This window comes from Palaemon carinicauda, chromosome 22 (genome assembly GCF_036898095.1).
Source record: "Palaemon carinicauda isolate YSFRI2023 chromosome 22, ASM3689809v2, whole genome shotgun sequence".
Classification (NCBI taxonomy): Eukaryota; Metazoa; Arthropoda; class Malacostraca; order Decapoda; family Palaemonidae; genus Palaemon; species Palaemon carinicauda.
In genome coordinates, this window is record NC_090746.1 from 21,654,131 (window position 1) to 21,677,122 (window position 22,992).

General features: G+C 42.5%; 1 protein-coding gene and 1 pseudogene across 3 annotated transcripts in view; both read left to right on the top strand.

Annotated features, from left to right (window-relative positions):
• GC (gamma-glutamyl carboxylase) overlaps window positions 1–22,992 on the top strand; it is a 123,307-nt gene that overhangs the window by 91,503 nt on the left and 8,812 nt on the right. For all 3 annotated transcript variants that reach the window (XM_068346040.1, XM_068346039.1, XM_068346038.1), the window contains exons 7-11: window positions 1,672–1,835; window positions 3,481–3,795; window positions 4,280–4,380; window positions 4,964–5,095; window positions 19,074–19,280. In XM_068346040.1, the coding sequence (XP_068202141.1) occupies window positions 1,672–1,835; window positions 3,481–3,795; window positions 4,280–4,380; window positions 4,964–5,095; window positions 19,074–19,280 (919 nt within the window). The remainder of the gene's footprint in view (window positions 1–1,671; window positions 1,836–3,480; window positions 3,796–4,279; window positions 4,381–4,963; window positions 5,096–19,073; window positions 19,281–22,992) is intronic.
• LOC137616813 (5S ribosomal RNA) lies at window positions 16,005–16,123 on the top strand (annotated as a pseudogene).

Genomic DNA, 22,992 nt, shown 5'->3' on the forward strand with positions numbered 1-22,992 from the left:
ACCTTCGATGCCCATGTCCAAAAACGGAGTTTCGTATTATATAAGGCTTCTGATTAGAGAAGCCCATTCTCACATGAAGGATGAAGACCTTGCTTTGCTGAAGGTAAGGACCCACGAAGTGAGAGCCGTAGCCACTTCGATGGCCTTTAATAAGAACCGTTCTCTGCAGAGCATTATGGATGCAACTTATTGGAGGAGCAAGTCAGTGTTTGCATCATTTTATCTTAAAGATGTCCAGTCTCTTTACGAGAACTGCTACACCCTGGGACCATTCGTAGCAGCGAGTGCAGTAGTAGGTGAGGGCTCAGCCACTACATTCCCTTAATCCCATAACCTTTTTTAACCTTTCTCTTGAATGCTTTTATTGTTGTTTTTTGGGTTGTTACGGTAGGCTAAGAAGCCTTCCGCATCCTTTTTTGATTTGGCGGGTGGTCAATTCATTCTTGAGAAGCGCCTGGGTTAGAGGTTGTGTAGAGGTCCTTTAGTATGGGTTGCAGCCCTGTATACTTTAGCACCTTAGAGTTGATTCAGCCTCCTAAGAGGAACGCTGCGCTCAGTAAGGAAGACGAACTTATTAAAGGCAGAGTAACGGTTCAAGTCGACTTCCTTACCAGGTACTTATTATTTCATTGTTATTCTGAATAACTGATTATATGAAATACGGGATACTTAGCTATCCTTTAGTCATGTACACTGGTTTTCACCCACCCCCCTGGGTGTGAATCAGCTACATGATTATCGGGTAAGTTTAATATTGAAAAATGTTATTTTCATTAGTAAAATAAATTTTTGAATATACTTACCCGATAATCATGATTTAATTGACCCACCCTTCCTCCCCATAGAGAACCAGTGGACCGAGGAAAAATTGAGGTGGTGTCAACAAGAAGTACTGCAGTACCTGGCCACAGGTGGCGCTGGTGAGTACACCCCCTTCTAGTATAGTGATAGCTGGCGTATCCCTCCCGTAGAATTCTGTCGGGCAACGGAGTTGACAGCTACATGATTATCGGGTAAGTATATTCAAAAATTTATTTTACTAAAGAAAATAACATTTTTAGTTGCAGTCACTGACTGTTTAAGAGTAAGGGAAATTATATAATGTAAACTAAAGTGCTTTGTTATGCACAAATTAATTAATACCAATATCAATCATAGATAAATGTATGTGGTTCTTTATTTCTGAAGGGAAAATCCCACTACGACAAAATGTTGTTTACAGTATTAGCAAGCCAAAGAGCTCTAACAGGCTAACCAGTCAAGTGCAGGAAGGAAATAAAAAAACATTTGAATAAACTATATATGAGAAGTAATGAAAAAATATTTAAAGGTCGGTAACAACATTCAAATGGATCAGTTATATATAAACTATGGAATGACTTCAGTCAGCCTGCTCAACCAAAAAGCCAAATAGTTTTTTAAAATTACTCATAGTGAGATCGAATTTGAAGTCATAAAATCAAAATACTGTACATCCCTTGGTATCTTTATTAAACCCTGTGTAAACCCCTTTTTCATTTGATTAATCGGTCTGTTTCTTTCAAATCATAAGAGCACATGAATGATATAACCAGTCATCTTAGATGTGAATCAAGTATTAATTACTTGGCCTGTTAAAGCACTCAAAAACAATAATGTACGAGGTAATTTTACATTGTAACCTTTTTTCAGACTTATACTAAGTAATGACAGCATTGACTATTATATAATTCACCTTGGAGGATTCACCCTAGACTTCACCATTGGATTCCTCCTCTTTTTGGATCAGACAAGGAAAGCAGCTCTCTTCTTTGGAATAGCATTTCATCTAATGAATTCACAGATATTTAGCATTGGTATGTAAAATATCTTCATAAAAAAATGGTGAAAAGCAGGATTTTAATCATGAAATTTCTTATTTCTTTACCAGATGTTCATATTGCTTCTTCTGCAGAAGCTCAGTTTAATCGACATTTACCTGTAAAGAGTTTTAAAAATTTGAAAGTTTTTCCCATTTATCCATCACAAAGTTGAGAACTGATAGATAAAAAGTCTTGGGAAGATGCTATTTCCACACATTTGGAAGAAAAGAAGCCTTCAAACTTACTTTACTCCACTTATTAGGGCATTTCTCAGCAATAAGGTTACATTGATATATAAAAAGGAGATAATTCGTCACTTTCAAGGTTTGCCTCTGTGTTTTCTTTCTCTTCATCTTCGTGTATTGCTGGTTGAACTGCTTGGGCTGAGTGAAAATCAGCTGATTTCTCAATTTGTTTACCATTTGATATGGGAGCTGCTGTGCATGTGGGCAATTACTCGTTTTGGAAGTTGTAGAAATAGTGCCTACATTTACCGTGCTAGTTAACCTGTGATGGGCTAGTGGCTGAGCTTGCAAGAGAACGGCGTATACCTTTTCCCTAAAACATGAAGAAAACAATTGACTTTCAACTTTATTCATCCCATCAAGATTTAAGGGAATGAGCCTTTTGAATCTGTACTGTGCAGAAAATATCCAGAACCCTTACTGAAAGAAACACCATTAACACTAGGCTCAAAATGGGGATGGAATTAAGTAAAGTCTGTCAATGCGCTGAGTAGGACCAGAATTATTACTTTTAAGAGGGGGTTCATTGGACTTCTAAACTTTTAACAAGAGCTTAAAAATCTCAACACTATCAAAAGTTGGCGGATTATGTAAATTGTCTAAACGTGGAGGCATGTCCTCCCCATTATAACCAACTAGCCTAGTCTTCTCTGGCTTTTCCCCTTGCACTTGAACTGTTAACTTATGGGCAGTATTGTCCCGACATGTTACACAAGGATAATGCGGATCATGATTGCCTAGAAACAATTCCTGTGTTCACTCCATGAAGTAATTGCCAACAAAATCAGGGAAAGACTTCTTCATGCACAGTAATAAGCAAACAATCTGGAGATGTCTGATCACAACCGACACGACTGTAAAACTGAAGAGACATACAGACACTGGTGCATAATTTACCACTTACGGCTAGATTGTTACAGTACTGTACCTCATTTACTGAGGGCATGTATTTATTCAAAGGAAAGAAAATTGGAAAAAAAATTATGGGTAAATGTCAATTATATTGAGCTTCTGGAGAAGTAATGTGATCATCAAGGGAGGTTCATAGGAATAATTTATGCCAATTTTTCCTGTAAAAATATAGTTGAAGCTTAATATCTTTGAAAAGTGCTGTCTACACTCATGTTTCATCTTTCTCCTCAATATGAGAAAACCTCATCATCTTTTCACCATATTAATTAGTTTTGTGGCAAAATGCATATTTACAGAACCATATACAGTATTCCAGGAATTATGTAGCTTTCATTAGTTACTGAAATATTCTACCCCCATAACTTTTTTCTGTAATTGAGAAGTTTTTCATGCTAAGTAATAATGAAATTTTAAAATTAAAATTCACATATTGATTTACTGTCTTATGAAAAGATAACAATCCTTTCCACGGACTTTTTCAGGAATGTTTCCATGGGTATGCATGGTCACTATGCCCATCTTCTGCCACATGTCTTGGCCCCGAACTCTAATTTCACCAGTTACAAGTGTGTTCTCAGCAGTATATTGCCACTCCAAGTCTTTGCTTGACAAAAGCAAAATGAAAATTATATCCAGTTTATCTATCAAGAGATCTAAGCTTCAGATAAAGATCAAGGAAATGAATTCAAGGAGAGATAATAGGATAACATTAAAGTCTAGTATGGAGACCAAAAGTGACAGTAACAAGAATGAATTCAGGCTATTTCTGCAGAGGAACCCAGACTGCTGTTATGAAGGTATGTCTGATTTTGTAATTATAGAAATGAATGCTCATTGGATGTCTTTTTTTCAATTTGTTTTGGCTTATTCTTATTCAATTAAAGCGAGTTTTGAATTTTGTAGATACAGTATAGTATTATCTTTATTCATGAAAAAGTTTTGGTCTTATATTCCAGATTATTTTTGTAGGTCTCTAACTAAATCATTTACTTATAGCCCATTCAAGCACAGTAAATTTGGATCATTACTATATTTTACATTTCATGAAGAGGCTTTTCAGCACTAAATGGGCAAAGAAATATTTTATCATTCTTTCCAAAAAAAAAAAAAAAAAATAAGTATGAAATGTAGTGGAAAAAAGTATTTTTTATGTTTGCACAAAGTAAATGTATACCATGTACATACTGTATTTCAAATAAAAGCAGTAAACCAACAATTTGAAAATATAAAGCTCACTTAAATACAGTTGTAAGCTATAGTAATGGCAATATCCTTCCACAGAAAGTTCTGCTGTCAGTTGGAAGCAAAAACTGAAAACACTGGTGGTCCTTACCTATATCATATTACAGCTTTTCTTACCATTCTCTCACTTCATCACAAAGGTATTCCATAAGATCATGAAACTCTGTCTCATGTGCAAGGTAACCCACTGTACTTTGTAATTAACCATATGTAAAGATGTTACTGCATTTGATGCCTGACAGATTTTTCTCTCAATATATTTTATCTTATAAATTTCCCATAAATAAACAATTTTATTAGCGTTAATTTTTTTCATATCCCTTTTTTCACAGCATTGAAAATCCATCAGGATTTTATTGTCATTGATAACATATGATAAAGTTCAAATGTGAAATTAATGATTGTTTAATTTTAGTAAGACTCATTTTGAGTAATACTTGCACTTTGATTATAAATATCATGCCAGATTTCCTGAATATTGTGCTTGCATTCGACAGTGATAAGTTATGATTTTTTTTTTTTTATAAATGAATGTTGACTTCTATTTTTAATAAAAAATGAAATCTGTTGGTGTAACTGTACAATACAGTTACGTTTATTATAGTTATCATTATTGTAGACAATGAGATCATTAATAAACTCTTAGTACACCCTAGAAATTTGAAAAATGATGATAAATGTCCATATTTCTTCAGTTGTTGGTAACCTCTACGCTTATTTCAGGGTTATAACACTTGGACTGAGGGCCCCTATGGCTATAGCTGGGATATGATGGTTCATTCCTGGGATACCTTACACATCAAGATTACTGCAATTGATAAGGAAACACAGCACAAGACATACGTGGATCCGAGCGTAAGTTTCTGAAAAGGGGTATATTAATTCACTTGCTTATATTGAAGCTATATTTTAAGCTTAATTGCCCACTTCCTCAACAAACAGTGGCAGATCCTCTTAATAGTTGCCATAATTTAGAAGAGTATTTGAAGCTTACTGTAGTTGCAACAGTCTTGCTTATATTTATCTATCTATATCTACCATGGCACTTTCCCCAATTTTGGGAAGTAGCTGACATTAAAAAAAAGAACAAAGGGGATTTTTCTTTCCATCATTCCTCCTTGCCTGATGAGAGACTCAGGTGAGTTTGGCTGGTACTGCTACTGTACCACAGCCCCCTCTCCCACCCCCGCAAATGAAGCTTCATGTGCTGACTTCCCTACTGCCGTTACCTCAATGGTCATGAGGTAGCAGCTGGGCCTTTCGGTACTGAGACACAATTGCTCGCCATTCATTGTCATTTCTGGCACCTCTATTGCCTCTCATATACAGAAAAATTCTGTATTTTATGACAGGAGTATATGAAATATTTTGGATATTTGTATAGATCTTAATTCTCAAATCTGATGAATAAAAATTTAGGTTTTTTCAGTGTGACTTCCATGGTCAGCTTAAGTCTCTGATATTTCTAATGTTGAATTTCTATCACAACTTTTACCCAAATAAATAGCCATAATACAATACAATATATCGAATACTGTATACTCATTCCTCACTAACTTATTAATACTGTACTGTAAATACATAGCATGGCAGTGAAGTAAATCCACTACAAGTGATGATTCAAATTTTAACACATTATTATTGCGTACTTATTGGAACAATCAAGAATGGTAAAGCACTCGATGGCCATCTTTCTACATTTGCGGCATCCATTGCTCTGCTTCTCTCCGATTCATTGATTTTATAATCGAGAAATTAGGAAATTAGCTGATCTAGAGTATACTGATGATGCTGTCCTTATCACCACAGGGCTTGCAAAGCTTGCTTACGAGAATGCATGAAATAACATATGAGGTTGGGCTCAAGATAAGTAGAAGAAAGACAGAGATAATGAGAACGGAATGTGTAATGGAAGATGAAATAACATTGGAAGAAAGGATTAATAAGGTGGAATCATTTAAATACTTAAGAACTATGATCTCTAGTACGGGATCTATAGAATTTGAGTTTAATGAAAGATTGAAAAAAGCAAATCAGACAATGGCTAGGTTGAGTAAAATTTGGAAATAAAATTACCTGAAATTACATATAAAAATCAGGCTATAAATCAGTTTAGTGCCATAGCCTCTGTATCAAGGTCTTTCACTGTCTTGCAGTAGAGTTCTCTTGCTTGAGGGTACACTCGGGTATACTATTCAGTCTTATTACTCTTCCTCATGTTTTTTTAGTTTTCATAGTTTATATATGAAATATTTATTTTAATGTTACTGTTCTTAAAATGTTTTAATTGTTAACTACTTTTCCTGTAGTTTCCTTATTTTCTTTCCTCACTGGGTTATTTTCCCTGTTGGAGCCCTCGGGCTTATAGCATTTTTCTTTTCCAACTAAGGTTGTAGCTCAGCAAGTAATAATGATAATAATAATTGGTGTTACTGTATGGACACGAGTTGTGGTATGATAATGAAACAATATCCAACAGATTTTGTAGATTTCAGAACAAAGGCCTCTGAAGAATATTACAGGTTAAATGGCAGGACAGGATTCGATATGAAACTATAAGAGAGATTACTCAGATGCTGTATGTGGATGAGATCATGGGTGAGAGGTAGATGGAGATAGTTTGGGAATGCTCTTCGCACTCCCCAAGAGAAATTAGTTCACCAAACTTTCAACTGGGCTCCACAAGGCACTAGAAGAGTTGAAAGATTCAGGCCTACATGGCTGAGGACTGTGAAGTGTGAAGTGGGAGATGATGAATGGAGAAGTATTGATTTAAAAGGTCACGATAGAGCCGACTGGAGAAATCTAACCGAGGCCCTTTACGTCAATAGGTGTAAAAGGAGATGATGATGCTAATTATAGAATTTTACAGAGTTGGTGGACATACAGTATAATACTGTAGTTACAGTGTAGATTTCCATAGTCTCTCATGTAAAATTTTGTACTGTATCTTGCAACAGTGTCAGATTAGTCTAGGCTGCAAAATTTAAAACTGGACCAAATTTAATCTTTGTTTTACATTAATTTCAAGACATTTTTCTGGTATTCAACATTTGTTTATACCCCTGTTCTCAATCAGTAATCTGAAGTACCAAATAATGATTTGTAGGTTAACCTAACCTTATTATTATTATTCTTACTAGCTAGGCTATATCCCTTGTTGGAAAAGCAGAATGCTATAAGCCCAAGGGCTTCAACAGGGAAAATACCCCAGTGAGGAAAGGAAATAAGGAAAAAAAAAATAATGTGCCTGAGAGTACCCTCAAGCAAGAGGACTCAATCCCAAGAAAGTGGAGGATCATGATACCGAGGCTATGGCACTACCAAAGACTAGAGAACAATGATTTGATTTTGGAGTGTCCTTCTCTTAGAAGAGCTGTTTAGCATAGCTAAAGAGTTTTCACCCCTTACAGAGTGGAAAGTAATCATTGACAATTACAGTGCAGTAGTTAACCATTTACTATCGTTTCCAGAGGCCGTGTAATAGTGTTTTTTTTAAATGACTCCTAAAATAACTGATGGATTTCCATGATATCAAAGCAGGGAGCGCTTCATACAATGGCCTAATTTTGGGAAATACTGTGCATTGCCAATTACGTTTCATTAACTTTTTTACTTAAGAAAATGAGGCTAAAGCCAGTCTTAGCCACCCACACATTCGCAAAAATGATAACGTCCCTCAGTAACGTTGTTATAACATTTCTTCCCCTGTACCTCCCATCCCCCGAATTGTTAAACGCCTGTTTAACTCCATAGATAATTGTCATATGACCTACCCCAAGCAATACGAAATTCTTTGTCAGTAAAAGTTCAGCATACCTGGTAATGTGATTCGTGACTTTGACTTTAGACTTTACCTAAACACAAGACCAACGTTTTATATCTTACCCACTCACTTACATTGAAGATCAAGAATGAGACTTATGACAGGAGACGGAAGAAGCCATGATAACCCTACACTTCGCACTTCAAGCGAGTGTTGGTAAAGCAATAAAAATATAGTTTTCTTTAGGTTAAGCCGTAGGACTCATTCTTCCATACAACACAGGTTGCTAGATACATCAATTGCCAGGAAGAAAATGACAGAGAGCATTGTTTGATATAATTTATCATATCAATTTCACCAGAGAGACTAGCTTGAATTCCTTAGAAGGTAGACTTCTACAAGATGTTTCATATAAGGGCATTGACATCGGCCATTTAATAAATTTTTAAATCATATATATATATATATATATATATATATATATATATATATATATATATATATATGTGTGTGTGTGTGTGTGTGTGTTCATACATACATAAGATTTATTATATTTCAACCTTTAGTTTTATATATTTATTTATGTTATAAGTACCAGTACCTATTTTTGTTACTTAAAAGGTATGTGACAAATATCATTGCGACTTTTTCACTGGAATTATACCAGACTTCAATTAATGAACCAATCAACCTTATTTTGAGAAATCCATTAACATTGTCTACATGCCAAGCTGATATACTCGTATCAAAGCATTCATTAGCTTTGCTTTTCCAAAATAATGTTATCACCAATTGCTGGAAACCATAGATTTATGAGGGATGAAAAAAAAAAAAAAAAAAAAAAAAAAAAAACAAGAAATGGACACTTGTACATTTTACTCATCATCACTCAAGGAAAAAAATTGTTTTCTATTTCTACTAATGTTTTTATTTTATTTTTTTATTTTATTTTTTAGTCGCAAATCTAAAATTTGTAAGAGTCCGAGTAGAATATCTCTCAGTGCGATTCCACACCCCTGTTTTAAACCTCTTCTATTATGTTTGATAATTTGCGTTAACCATCTAATCATTATCTACCACCATAAAACATTTTATTGCTCTTACGGCTCATTTTATATGTGCAGTACACAGTCTTTCCTAACAGAGATTTACTCGGTAGCCTAATAACAATGGGAATGAAGGAAAAAAGGCAAGAAGGAAGGGAGGGGAAGTACTAGGATAGCCATAGGCGTAAACACCGAAGGAGGGTTGGGGGAACCTCTGCGTCACAGTTACGATTAAGTAACACTTCTTCGAAACGCTCTGAAGGAAGAGAAGAAGTTCCTCTTTTTTCTAAAAGTAAACGGGTTAATTAAGCACATCTGTCAATTCATTGTACCACCAAAAATTAGGCCAATGTTTGAAACATTCATTGCTGTAGTTTCATGGAAATTCATAAGCCGGTTTGTTAGATGTTTGGGCAAAACACTATTACACGGCCTCTGGAAACGATAGTAAGTGAAGAAGAATTTTTCAGTTATCTTGGTGATGTCAGTTGTATTAGGAAAGATGAGGGTGTGTAAAGAATAGGCCGCCTTATTCAGTGTACTGTATGTGTAGAAGGCAAAGAAAAAACAATTAGTAACCATAGAGGGATCCAATGTTGTACTATCTGGCCAGTCAAAGGACCCAATAACTCTCTAGTAGTAGTATCTCAATGGGTGGCTGGTGCCTTGGCCAAGCTACTTTGATCACTAATGTTGTCAAAATACAAAAGACCAGACAGATAATCAAGTACTGTACAGAGTGAAGAATTTTGACCAAACCACAAAAGACAAAAATAGAGGATACTCCATGTGGTAGAGCATCCTAATTTGAAGTATACTGTATCAGCAGATGCCAAATTCTAATTAGAAATACAAGTTATAATTTCAACATCCATTCACTCATGCCTAATTGGATTTGTATGTTAATTGCTGAAATCAATGTTTACTTTTATGGCTGGGGTATATATGTATTCGTAAAATTTTTAATCATGGGGCTTTTCCTGAGGCCCTACACCCGATGAGTGAAGTAACTTTATATGAATGCTGAAGATATATCTTTTGAATGGTAATTGAGTAATAAATATTGCCTATAAGTATATAAATCTTATTATTGATTTTGAAAATTCAATATAAATTTCTATGACACGGAAGTATGTATTAAAAGAAGTGATCCCAAATACACCAAACATTGAAATGAGAAATATTAACCCTCAATAGAAAAATTATTGTTGATAAAGTTAATGAATCTTATGATATTTACATGCAAATCTTACACTCCAGTTACAAAATGCAGTTTCGCAGAACATTATCATGTCTTTATCATACTTGTCCTGTTTAAAATAGAAATGTAGTACATTAGTCTCCTTACTCCCGATATATTCAAGTTAAATTTCAGCTTATCTTAAAAAATGTGTACATTCATAAAAAAAACTTAACAAAAACTACTTCAAAATCAGGAGTACCACATCACTGAAAATACTTGTTTCCTTCAATTTGAATTACAGTACATGTACCGTAGTTATCTTTTGTTCTGTTTTCTTTTAGTATACAGTATAGTACTGGACAGTACTCTATAATCTCCACAAAATATTCTCATAAAAAAGTCATGATTACCATAAAATTAATCTAATTAACAGTTGTTCCGTAACCGAAATACAAACCACGCTATTTACATTGGGTTTACCTTTTAGCGCAACTGAAATGGCGAGCCATTAGAATTTAACGAGGGTGTATTACCAGACCACGAGGAGCCCCGAAAATGCGCTATAAAGATCAACTAAAGCGCACCCTGGCTCTAACTGACATCGATCCTTCCTCATGGGAAGAAACAGCCAGGGACAGGAAAACCTGGAGGAGTACAGTACACCATGGCACCGTGGACTTCGAGGAGAGGAGGAGACAAAATGAGGATGCTAGGAGGAGAAGAAGGAGAGAGCGATTAGAACAGCCCCGCCCACCACCCACCCTCCCTTGTGAACACTGTCCGCGACTCTTCCACCACAGACTAGGACTTAACAGCCACATCAGGCATAAGCACCCACCCCACAGATAGGAGGCTGATGGCTAACGACAGAACCCAATACTCGGACATGAGTGGGCGCCGACGACGACGACGAGTTAGCGGGGGCGTAGGGGAGTGGTAGCTCCCCCCTCACACACCGGTGAAGCTCACTTTCACTTTTGGCTCGGACTGGAACAGACGTCTCTGTCTTTGTCCTCGCTTGGCAGCCATTGTTTTTTTTGTCTTTACTTAATCACTTACTTTTCTTTTACTCAATATATATGTAAACAATTTTTCATGTTTGTATATATATTTGAGTATAGAAATCAGTAAGTTTCCTTTTCAGAGTTGTGTGTGTAGTGTACGATATCTCCGTGGAGCCCTCGGCAGTTTAGGCCACCACGGTGTAATTTTATGGGTTGCGGTCGAGTTTGACTTCGGTCTTTCTCTCTCTCTCTCTTGAGGTCGTTCACCCTTTTACTACGTTTACTACGCCCCTTGTAGCTTCCTTCCCGTGTGGGGGGGTTGCTACGCCGTACGTTTTGTCTCAATTAGTTTATGAATCTAATTGTATCTGTTAATTTTTCAGCTTTGTAGAATGATTCCTTTCGGGGTTTTCGTTCTTTCTTTAGTGTTCATTCATTTTTAAATTACATAATTACATAGTTTCATAATTATAATTGTTATAATTCTGTTTTGGTTACAGCTCTCCTTCCGTGAGTGTAAGTGGTTGTGAGGGCACGTGCCTGTTGTGTAATTCTTGTTCCTTTCCCTCGGGATTCCTCTTCGGAGCCTTCCCGGGGGAATGAATGTGTACTAATGATTTTTGTTTTATCTTTTTACAGTTACCGATCTAGTTCGTTTCTGTAATATGGCAACGGTCTGAGCTGTCTTGTTGAGGCCTGGGGATTCGGCTGTTGCAGCCTCCCCTTTGGATTTTCGTCAGGGGCGTGTCTCCTTCTACTGGAAGTACTCCCGTGACGATTGACAGCTCTCCAGTTCATTTTAGAACTCTCAGGAGGCTTGCCTCCTTGGGTGGGTAACTTTCCTTCCGAGGGAAGTTTTTCCTGTCCAGGCTTGAGTTTTTCCCCTTTTGGGGGGTTCTTCTCTTGCCTTTTTTTCGTGCGACTATACTCTTGGTGCTGAGCGGTCGCACCTGCAGTTTTGCTCAAGGGGCTGGGCAACTGCAGGAGCCCCTCTTCGGAGGATTGCTCCTTTTAGGTCACTGGCTGTCCAGTCTCTTCTACGAAGTGTTTCTCTTTCGTTCGCGAGAGAGTACACTCATAGAGACTCCTCTTCGGAGGATTCTTCTGCTGCTGTTGCTGTTGGCCTCCTTTGCCGTAAGGCTCACCGTCCGCCTCGTCGTAAGGGCCTCTCATCTCCCTATAAGGGTGCTAAGAGGCGCCTTTTTGAATCTCCGTATGCAGCCTACAACTCCTTCTTCTTGATCTTCCGCCCCTGGTGCAGATGGACAGCAGTCTGACCTCGTCTTCCGACGGACAACGGTCTTCCGACGGACATCAGTCTACCGGCGGACAGACAACGATCTTCCGACGGACATCAGTCTCCCGACGGACAATGACCCCTTCGGGGCAAGGGGTTGCCCCCCACGGGGGTTCTTCCCTTGCGTGTCAGGGTTCCCCTGCGCGCCCTTCTGCTGTATTCTCTCCTGCTCAGTGTTAACGCACAGGCGCTCTCCTGCTCCTGCTCTCCTGGTCATCAGCGCTTTCCTGATCGCTAGCGCTCTCCTGTTCGCCAGCGCTCTCCTGTTCGTCAGCACTCTCCTGTTCGTCAGCGCTCTCATGATGATCATCTCTGCTGTTCCTGTTGGTTCCTGTTACGCGCCCTGTGCGCCCACGTTCGCCCTCGCGATCTAGAACTTCGGTTCAGGTCTGGGTCAAGAGCTCTTCTTCTACGCGCAGGCTTCCACGCGTTGCCTTCTGCTCGTCAGCGATCACCAGCTCGCCAGCGACCTTAGACGCGTCAACGTTCACCTGCTCGTCAGCGATCTCCTATGCGTCAACGATCGCCATCGATCGCCATGCGTGTCAGTTCCCCTGACCACCATCAGTAGCGATCTAGCGCTCGCCTGCTGTGGACCACGATCTCTGGTAGCTGAGTCTTGCCGTAGATCTTCCTCCTGCTCGCCAGCGCTCACCTTTACTTCTGTGCGCCACCTTTCTTCAATTGCCATCGCACATCTGCGCGCCCTTCTTTGCCACGCACCAATGTGCGCCAACGGTTTTCTGACCGTCTAGGATCGTCTGATTAACAGCTTGCTTCAGCGCTCACCTTCCTGATGCACCTGCGCGCCTTCTGTTAGCGAGATGCGCGCTAACCATCACTAGTCTGTCTCGCGTTGGCAATCGCCTATGCGCCCGCGCGATTCTTCACCTGCGCGCTAGCGTTTTGTTAACGCACCACCGCTCGCCAACGCGCCGTCGCTTACCGACGCGCCATCGCTTGCCAACGCACCTTCACTCGCCAACGCACCTTCACTCTCCTACTGGCTATCGCTCGCCAGAACGCGCCATCGCTTGTCAACGCGCCATCGCTCGTCAACGCGCCATCGCCCGCCTACGCGCCATTGCCCGCCTACGCGTCATCGGTCTCCCGACCGCCTGTGCTCAGCCACGTGCCTGCGCGGCCACGCGCCCACGTGCCTGCGCGGCCACGTGCCCGCGCGACCGCACGCCCACGTGCCCGCGCGACCGCGCGCCCGCGCGCCCACGCGCCCGCGCGACCGCGCGCCCACGTGGCCGCGCGCCCACGTGCCCGCGCGACCGCGCGCCCACGTGCCCGCGCGACCGTGCGCCCACGTGCCCGCGCGACCGCGCGACCGCACGCCCACGTGCCTGCACGCCTACGCTCATGCGCGACCGCGCACTTGCTCTCCAATGTTCGCCCGCGCGCGAACCGACGGTATTCCGTCGCGCGGACGGACGGGGTTCCGTCGCGCGGACCGACGGGGTTCCGTCGCGCGGACCGACGGGGTTCCGTCGCGCGGACCGACGGGGTTCCGTCGCGCGGACCGACGGGGTTCCGTCGCGCGGACCGACGGGGTTCCGTCGCGCGGACCGACGGGGTTCCGTCGCGCCGACCGACGGGGTTCCGTCGCGCCGACCGACGGGGTTCCGTCGCGCCGACCGACGGGGTTCCGTCGCGCCGACCGACGGGGTTCCGTCGCGCCGACCGACGGGGTTTCTTCGCGCGAACGTCGGCTTAATTCTTGCAGTATCCATTGCTCGCCTATGGGTTATCGCTCGCCGACTACCAGCTCTCGCCCTTCCTACCACACTCGCCCTCCTTCTGCGCTCCTTCGCTCACCTTCGTTTGCGTTCCTGCGTGCCCGTGCATGGGCGCTTCCACGTTCGCCCATGCGCAAATCATTGATTTACCATAGCGCGAGCTCCAGGGCGATTGCGACCGCGATTCCCATTGGAGTTTTCGCAGCATGGCCAGCCTGGCGAGTCTTCTGGAGCGTATTTCCAGAACACGGCCTCACCCCGTAAACGCAGAGCATGGCACATGCAAGAATAAGAAGAATCTTCAGGGAGGTCTGAGCAACATTCTTCTTTCCAGAACCTGGGTTAGCCCCTCCCCGTCATTCCTGGAAGGATTTTTGGCGGGGGGGCTTTCCGTTCGAGATTTCTCCATCGGCCAAGGGGCGACTGTTTACCCCTTCCTTTTCTCCATCTCGTGAAAGGGGCTTACCAGGTCCTTTCCCTCCTCGGTTACGACCCGAGGTTGGTTCAAGGAAGCTACAGGAAGGTCATGGGTACTTTCCTCCTTTCTCCTCTCGGGCTGAAGCACCATGGCGTTTCGTCGTCAAGTATCTAACTTGCGGGCAAGCTCGATGTTGGACCATCTGGACGCAATAACCGAGGGCTTCCTTTCGGGTGTCTCATCCGTGGATGTCGACAACCTCAGACACCCTTCCATTCTTGAGAAGAGTTTTGTTTGTGCCCAAGGACAGAGACATAGACAGCGGCTGTGCGGAGGAAGTCGACTTCCGTTTTCACTCCTCCAAGGCGCTTTCTTCCAGACCCTGCAGGGCTCCAGCGCCTCTTTCTTTCGGCCACGTCGGCCTGAGTTATCGGACCGGCTACGACAACTGAGACAAGGTGTCCAATTGCAGTTCTCTCCTGTCAGGAACAGATGGCACAGGAGGCTCTCCCAGGGGGGGCATAGTCCTAGAGGGAGCGGCAGAGTTCACGAACGCTAGGATTTGCACCCCCCCCTTGCAGGTTTCACGCTGGGAGGATGCCTAAGGTTACTCATCTGGATGACAGCTTCCCGATGCCCATTCCTGCACGATCTCTGTGATCAGCCAAGGATATCACGCCTGCCGTCTCTGTCAGCGAATTCAGTGTCTCTGAACCTCTATGCCATAGGATCGGCAAGAGTTTGCCCGTTTGGGCAGAATGATCCATGCCTTAGGAGAAGGTCCTCCATAGGATCATCGGCGGCTTCACCCCCGGCTTCTTCAGTCGATCCTTTCTTGTAAGGAAGTATCTGGGACGGGAGTTCCGAAGTCGACCTCTCAGGCCTGATCAAGTTTGTCGAACAAACTTCGTCCAGCGTGGATCAGCAGAATCGATCAGACTGGTAGCGAGGCGACAGGACTCCTTAGACCCTGGATCGGAAGGACGGGTACTTTCAGTTTCCATTCCATCCATCTTCCAGGAAGCTCGTGGAATTCAGCCTAGACTGCAGGTATTCCTGCTTAAGATGCAGTGTGGCGATCCCGCCGTGGCATCGCAGGTTTTTTTCCCCAGAGAACTCTCCCTCCTATCCTCATGGCCGCACAGGTGCAGGCTTCCGCCTCCTTCTTTTTTTGGAGGTCTGGTCAACTCCGGTAGGCTCGGGACAAGCTTCCGGATGCTTACCATGAGTGGGGGTTCATGGTATTTTGCTAGGAGCCTTCTCTTCTTCTGCCTCAACATCTGGAGTATCTAGCCATGATATTGACTCAACGGCCTTACCACGTTGGAAACCCCGCTTCTCATTCGTCCAGCGAGGTTAAGCAACGTCGGTTCTGGTCGGTACTTGGATGGGTGACCACCTGGGGACGCCAGATTCTGTTGCCACCTCCTCCGAGCCTTCCCTTCAGTTGACTGTGGCAAGGCTGAGGAGAGTCGCAGTACCTGTTCTCAGTCAAGCAGAGCTTTCAGCCCTACCTTGGAACGTTTCCTAGTTCTCTTTTCCTCATTGACCCGTCTATAGTTCCGAACGGTCGCCTCAGGATAAATTCCATGTGGGGCGGTCCAAGTTCCGGTGGTTTCAAGCAACGATTAACCGGACTTTCTGGCCCCTATGGGACCAGCGGAACGATTAGACCTGCAATGGGTGTTGACCTATGGAACCTCTTGATGGGAGTGGATATTCTCGTCCTCTCCCCACATTTTTTATGCTGTTCTTCCGGTCCAGGCCTATGGTCAGGACCTGAAGGATACCTCTCCATCATTCAGGCAGGCTTAGGGGCCGTAGTCTGGCCCCTCTACAGATCCTACAGCTCCTGCCCAGTCGCTCCGTGCGCGTCGACTTCATGGTTCTGGCGTGTTTTAACCAGCAGGGGACGCATTTTCACACCTTCGCATCTTGCAGTAGAGATACCGAGATGATTAAGATACTCTCAATACCACCATCGGCTCTCTCATTCCAGGCAGAGGAATGTTCTCTCCGACCATCCGAGCAGAGCCTCGTAGAGAGAGTGTACCTGGGGGTCTTTGGCCTTGAGTAACCAGCAAGTCCTGGTCTGGGGGACCTGATCGCGACAGCTTGGAACCTCAAGCTTCCGCTGTTCTTCCCCCCAGTCTCAGACCCCGAGACTCTGGCAAGATGCATTCCGGTGATGGTGGGACAACATCGACTCCTGCGTCTTCCCTCCTTTGTTGTCTGTTGAGAATGGGTCTCAACAAGACCAGTTTGTCTGTCAACCTTTCAATGGCCCTGAGAGCTCCACTGGGACTATGCGCAGAACGGTTTCCGGACCCTCTGCTTCCCCTGACGGAACTCCCGGGAGAGCTTCTCCCACGGCACAGGCTACTCAAACAACCACACTGCAACATCTTTCACGAGCCGGGGCGTCGCTTCGGCTTCATGCCTGGAGACACTACGCCTCCTCCTCAAGAAGAGACAACCCGCTACAGTCGCGGGACGGAGGTCACGTCATCTGCGATAGTCATCCACAGGGGTCTTCCAGGCGAAGTTAAGATTCTTCGGTGGTTGGTGTCGTGGGAGATATACCTCTTCCCTTGAGGCCTCTTCTCCAGCAATAACGATCTTATTGCCTTTCGGCGGGAGGAAACTCCTTTCCGCTCTCGGCAATGAAGCCTGTCGCTCAGCCTTTCCCTGACCTTCAGGCTTAAAGGAATAACTTTTTCCTGCCCGCTGGATCTTTCCTCGCTCATGCGAAGCTGCGAATGTCCCTGCCCTAGTCGGAGTGAGACCTCCAACTTGGAGCATGGCTCGGACTTTTTAGTCCCTTAAGAGATCTTCTCAAGAACCTTTACGTCAGGCCTCTGATTGTATTCCGTCTTGGGTCTCCTGCTCACTCTGGCTGCGGCCAGTGTATAAGCAATCTTCTTGGTCTCGTACGACTCCGCCCTTTCTAAGGAATGGGGGAAGGCAACATTCAGGTTCGTTCCTGAGTTGTTGGCTAGACTCAGAATCTTGGGGTTCCGGCCCTTCGGTCCAATTCCTTCAAGATTTCGAGTCTCCATTCTGTATCTGATGTCCCAAAACCTTCTCCTTCTTGCCAGTAAAGGAATCGAGAGGTTAGCTTTGGGAACAGCTGCAGTTTGTCCTCAGTTGCAGCCGGTTTGGGAGCACAAGAAGGACACGGGGGAGAGTCACCAGTATACCTCTTCAGCTCGGACTCAAGGACATTCATCTCGACCTCTCTCCAGACCCTCCCCCATCACGTCGCCCTACAGCACGATGTCGGATACATCGCAACGTCCCTCGCCTTCGAGTAATACTACTCTGTGACGCAGGTGCTACAAGCTGGAGTCTGGAAGCGTCTAATGACCTTCGCAGCCCGCTTCCTGCAGGGCGCGACCCACAGGAGTTTCGATACGTTTTCTATCGCTCTGTGGTGGCTACACAACAGTTGGTCTAACCTCAGGCTCCTTTTTGGACAGGTAGCAGAAGGTTGAGGGCATTGTTATCAGGTTTTAGTCTGCATGAACGAAAGAAGTATGTCTGGCCCTTACTTCTTTCTTCATCATCCCTTCTACGGGGAAGCAGCATCCTGGTCTCTGCATAGCTGATCTCGAACCTCTGCAGGTAAACCATGCTTCCTTGTGTTCCGAGTATTGAGTCAATACTGTCGCGTCCCCCATACCCTGACGAGGTGGTATTGGGAACGTCCTAACCCAGAGTTCCTTCTGGAACTCCAGGTCAACTGCCTAGGATGGGTCACACTTCTTCCTTCACACACAAGCTTATGTAGGCCACACGGTTCCTTGCGGAGCAAGGAACTTGTGAGGTGCAGGGATTCCTTTTCTCGAGTGCGACTCACTCGGATTCTGAGTCCCCGGGTAAAGCCAAAGCCAGTATGGCTGGGGACTTTCCACCCAATGTAAATAGCGTGGTTTGTATTTCGGTTACGGAACAAATGACAAATTCAAAGATAATTTATATTTTTCCTAACCATACAAACCTTAGCGATTTACACATATTTGCCCGCCAGCCCTGTCCCCCAAGACAAGTCCTACCTCTAAGTGAAAGTGAGCTTCACCGGTGTGTGAGGGGGGCGAGGGGTAGCTAGCTACCACTCCCCTACCCCCCCCCACTAACTAGCGCGGGGGTAATACACCCTCGTTAAATTCTAATGGCTCGCCATTTCAGCTTCGCTAAAAGGTAAACCTAATTTAAATAGCTAAGGTTTGTATGGTTAGGAAAAATACAAATTATCTTCGAATTTGTCATATTAGTGTTACCAAATTTTAGAATTTCTAAAAATAAAATTGATTAAAATGTAACTATACAGTATCAACATGCTTGAATATATGATATACCAAAATCTTTTTGCAGGCATGGGTGAAAAGTAATCGATGGGCCAGTCATGTAGACATGGCAGTGCAATTTGGTCGTTGCATTGAAGATAAACTAACCCAGTACGGTATGTCAAATTTTGCTTTGCATTTTGATGTGTGGAGATCTCTAAACAGAAGATTTCAACAGCGAGTATATGATCCTAATGTAGATGTTCTTAGAGCTCCATGGTCACCCTGGCATAAGGTAAGTTAAACACAACTTTGTTACCTGTACAATCTTTATACAAAATTTTTCTTGTGAAATAATTCCTCATGTATGTACTGTACTGGAAATTTAGTCAATTTAAGTAAAATGCAAAAATCAATTCCAATTGTGAAGAAAAAGAAAATTTTTTAACCAGGCATTGATGAATTTCCTTAATCAGTGAGATGGAATAAACATTAAAATATTGAAGTCAAGCAAATCACTTGTCATAAGTTATTCTGCTTATGAAATTGTTCACTTTGCATCATTAAAGGAAGTTAAAGGAAAATTAGCATTAACACAAAGGGAGGCCAATATTGGTAGACATCTCCCAATATGCCATTCTGACTGCAGTTTAAATGTTGCTCGTGAACATCGGCACAGATCAGGTCATTGCACTGGTACATGATGTCCCTAAAGACCGAACAAAGATATATTTTATCACCATCAAATCCCCTTCCCAATCGAGCTAAATCTAGGGGAAACAGGAAGTGGCTGCTGATGACTTAGCAGACATTTATGGGCCCAAAATGCTCCCCAATCCCTAACTCCTAGGGACAGGAAGGTCAAATTACCAATGAAATTCATCAAGTCACAAGCATGGCTTGAATTCAGGCATCATGCATTGCAATTTGCTGACAAACCTATTAAGCTACCACTTGTCGATAGTTATTGCAGTGAGATAAAATTCCTGATCTGATTATACTTTGAATGCTTGAATGATTACCCCCAGTCATTAAATATTGATCTTAGTATAAGTGTACAATATTTGAATATGGATCATGGCTTTAAAAAGTTTAGAAACTGACCAGGATGATCTCTTCAGATGTATGGAAGCTTTCACTAGATTACTTAGCAGCAACAACCACATTTCTAGTCACACAACAGTAATTCACTGAAACATTTTAGTCAATTCAGTCCTAAGTCTCTAATTAGTGTATACTAACGGCTGAGTAACAATCTGGTAGAAAAAGGCAAAGTCCTCAAAGAATGCCTAATTCAAAGATTCATAACATTACTTAAATACTCTAAAAGGAATAACTTGGAAACAGAGCAGAAAATTTTTTGCCTTCAATTGCTGTATGAGTTGGGGTTTGTTCATTTACATTCAGAACCTAATTTCTTGACAAATGTTTTTTTTTTTTCTGATGGTTTTACCATGGTTCAGTAATTCAAAAAAGAGAAGAGTAACATTTGTGTTAATTAATTTATAATGATCTAATTACATACATTCAAGTGATTTTGATGAGTGCATGTCATGCATGCTTTAGTACATAATTTGTGCATGACCGACCATCTGTCAGTGTTATAAGAGCATAATGTCTTAATGAATACAGTCGGCTTAAACTTAATGTACAAAGGCTTGATGAACACTATACCTAACTAGTTGACATGTTACCATTGTCTCACTAACTTTCTTAAGGCCCATGAATATGTGAAAGTTAAAAAAGGGATTTTGACGAAGGAAAAATCTATTTCTGGGGAGAGACCTGTGGCGCCCGGTGAAAAGGGGTCCTTCTAATACACTTCTCTGATAAAATCTTCCAATTATACCAGAGAAAGATAAAAGCATGGAATGCAGAGGTTACTATCCTCGCGCGAGCACCTTGTGGGTGTCGTGTATAAAGCAAAGGCGCGTGAAAGCCACTATTCACAGGCTGTCTTCCATTTAGTTAATTCCTTCGTCAAAGGGATGGGCCGATACAGAGGCACCAGCCAAGCTACCAGAGCCACGCCACCCACGCCCCGACGTGAGCGCCATCTGAACAACATTCTTCTAATTTGGACTTGCTAGCGTGTGTGTATATTGTTGTGCTCTCGGCTTTTTTCACTCTTGTGGATTTATTTCGTCATGACTGAAGCTCCATCTTCACCCATTCCAATGTTAAGTACCATAGTTTGTTTTGACAGCTTTTTGTAGTACCGGGCTTTTGTCATCTACCCAGTATAGTCTGTTTTATCACTACCGTCTGGGCCCGTCCGCGTCCTCGGCGGCCATTGTTTTTTCCCTTGTCTTGCTGGGAGCTCATCTTAGTCTTGCCCGTTTGGTACTCTGTCACTTAGGTTCTTGGTTAAGTCCCTGGCCTTATGCCTTTTTGAACCATCATTATTATTATCGTTATTAATTCCCATGGTACTTTTTGCTAGCAAGTCCAATCTGCGAACAAGAATAACGTTCTAGCTTTATTATAGTTTAGTACCCGCCCCCCGAGGCGTTCGTCAGTCGACTATTTCCCTTTAATTTAGGTTTTAGCAGACGTTATTCTTCGTTCGTAGTCTTGTATTTGATGTTACAATTTTATTTTATACGTTTATAATAGTGTTGTGTGCTTATTAGGTCCTGATTTTGTAACCACGGGAGCGAGAGATTGGGGTTCCCGTTTTCTGTTCTCAGTCATGAGTTACCCCTTTCTCTCGTTTTCTTTCTTAACCTCAGGTGGGTGAGCGGATTTCCTGTTTTCCGTTTTGTTCGTTCAACGAGTTCTCCCTCCCCCACCTCTCCCTCTACGGGTGTATGATAGCTTACGAGTTATTTAGTTTATGGTTACTATTCAATAGTTAGCGTTATTTAATAGGTCCCGAGTTCCGTCCTCTCCCCGTTACGGCTTGGGAGTAGTTCTGAACATTTTTCCACTCCGCCTTGAGTTCTACTCCGCCATGAGGGATTCTCAATGAGTTTGGAACTATTGTTATATATTGTTTAAATACAACCCTCTGGGACGGCCTTCATATTGTTTAGATACGACCCTCCGGTGGCCCATACTCCGGTCTCAGGCCACATCCACACAAATATCCATTGTTATTCACAATTGAATTATTATTCACAATTGAATTATTCAGGACCTTTCATCGACCTCCGGCTTCACCGGAGATCGCCAATACGCTTAACTATTATATTAGCCTTAGCCTTTAGCTACGGCTTGTGTTTTATAAATTTCACAATTGAATTATTATTCACAATTGAATTATTCAGGACCTTTCATCGACCTCCGGCTTCACCGGAGATTGCCAATACGCTTAACTCTTATATTAGCCTTAGCCTTTAGCTACGGCTTTTGTTTTATATTTTTTTTACGGGCCTGTCACTGCTTCCCCGACCCTCAGAGGTTCGGCAGATTGCTTTAGATTATTTATTCTTATTTCATTATTATCCCTTTTATAATGATACAGTCCCATTGCCATTGCTCCGGCTCACTCCGGTACAGGAACTTTTATATTTAATGTACTTTAATATGGAGCTCCAGCTCTCACTTACTGAATTCGAATTCCTTAAGCACGCATGTTGCATTACACTAAGCTCTGTTAGTAGATTTTTAATCCCTTACCAGAGTCTCAAGGAACATCCAGACTTATGTCTCCTTTCTTTTACAGACAACTTTCTTAAGGCCCATGAATATGTGAAAGTTAAAAAAATTGTATGAAAATTCAGTTACAACCCGAGTTGTTCACTGAATAAGAGCAACAGCTTGTTGCCATATTTCAGTCATGAACAGTAGTGTTTTGACCTCAATATAGTACTTATGGTTACATGAATATATGATGCCAAAGTGCGTCATCGGATCCTGAGATGGTTAATAATATACGTTGATACGAACGAACTCCGAAAAGGAAGCTAGATGAGTATTGAAAGGAATTTTTATTAAAATTTCATGATCAACTTTGTTGCTTATCTTACTCCTGTACCCAACACAGAAGCTCCTAAGCTAACAAG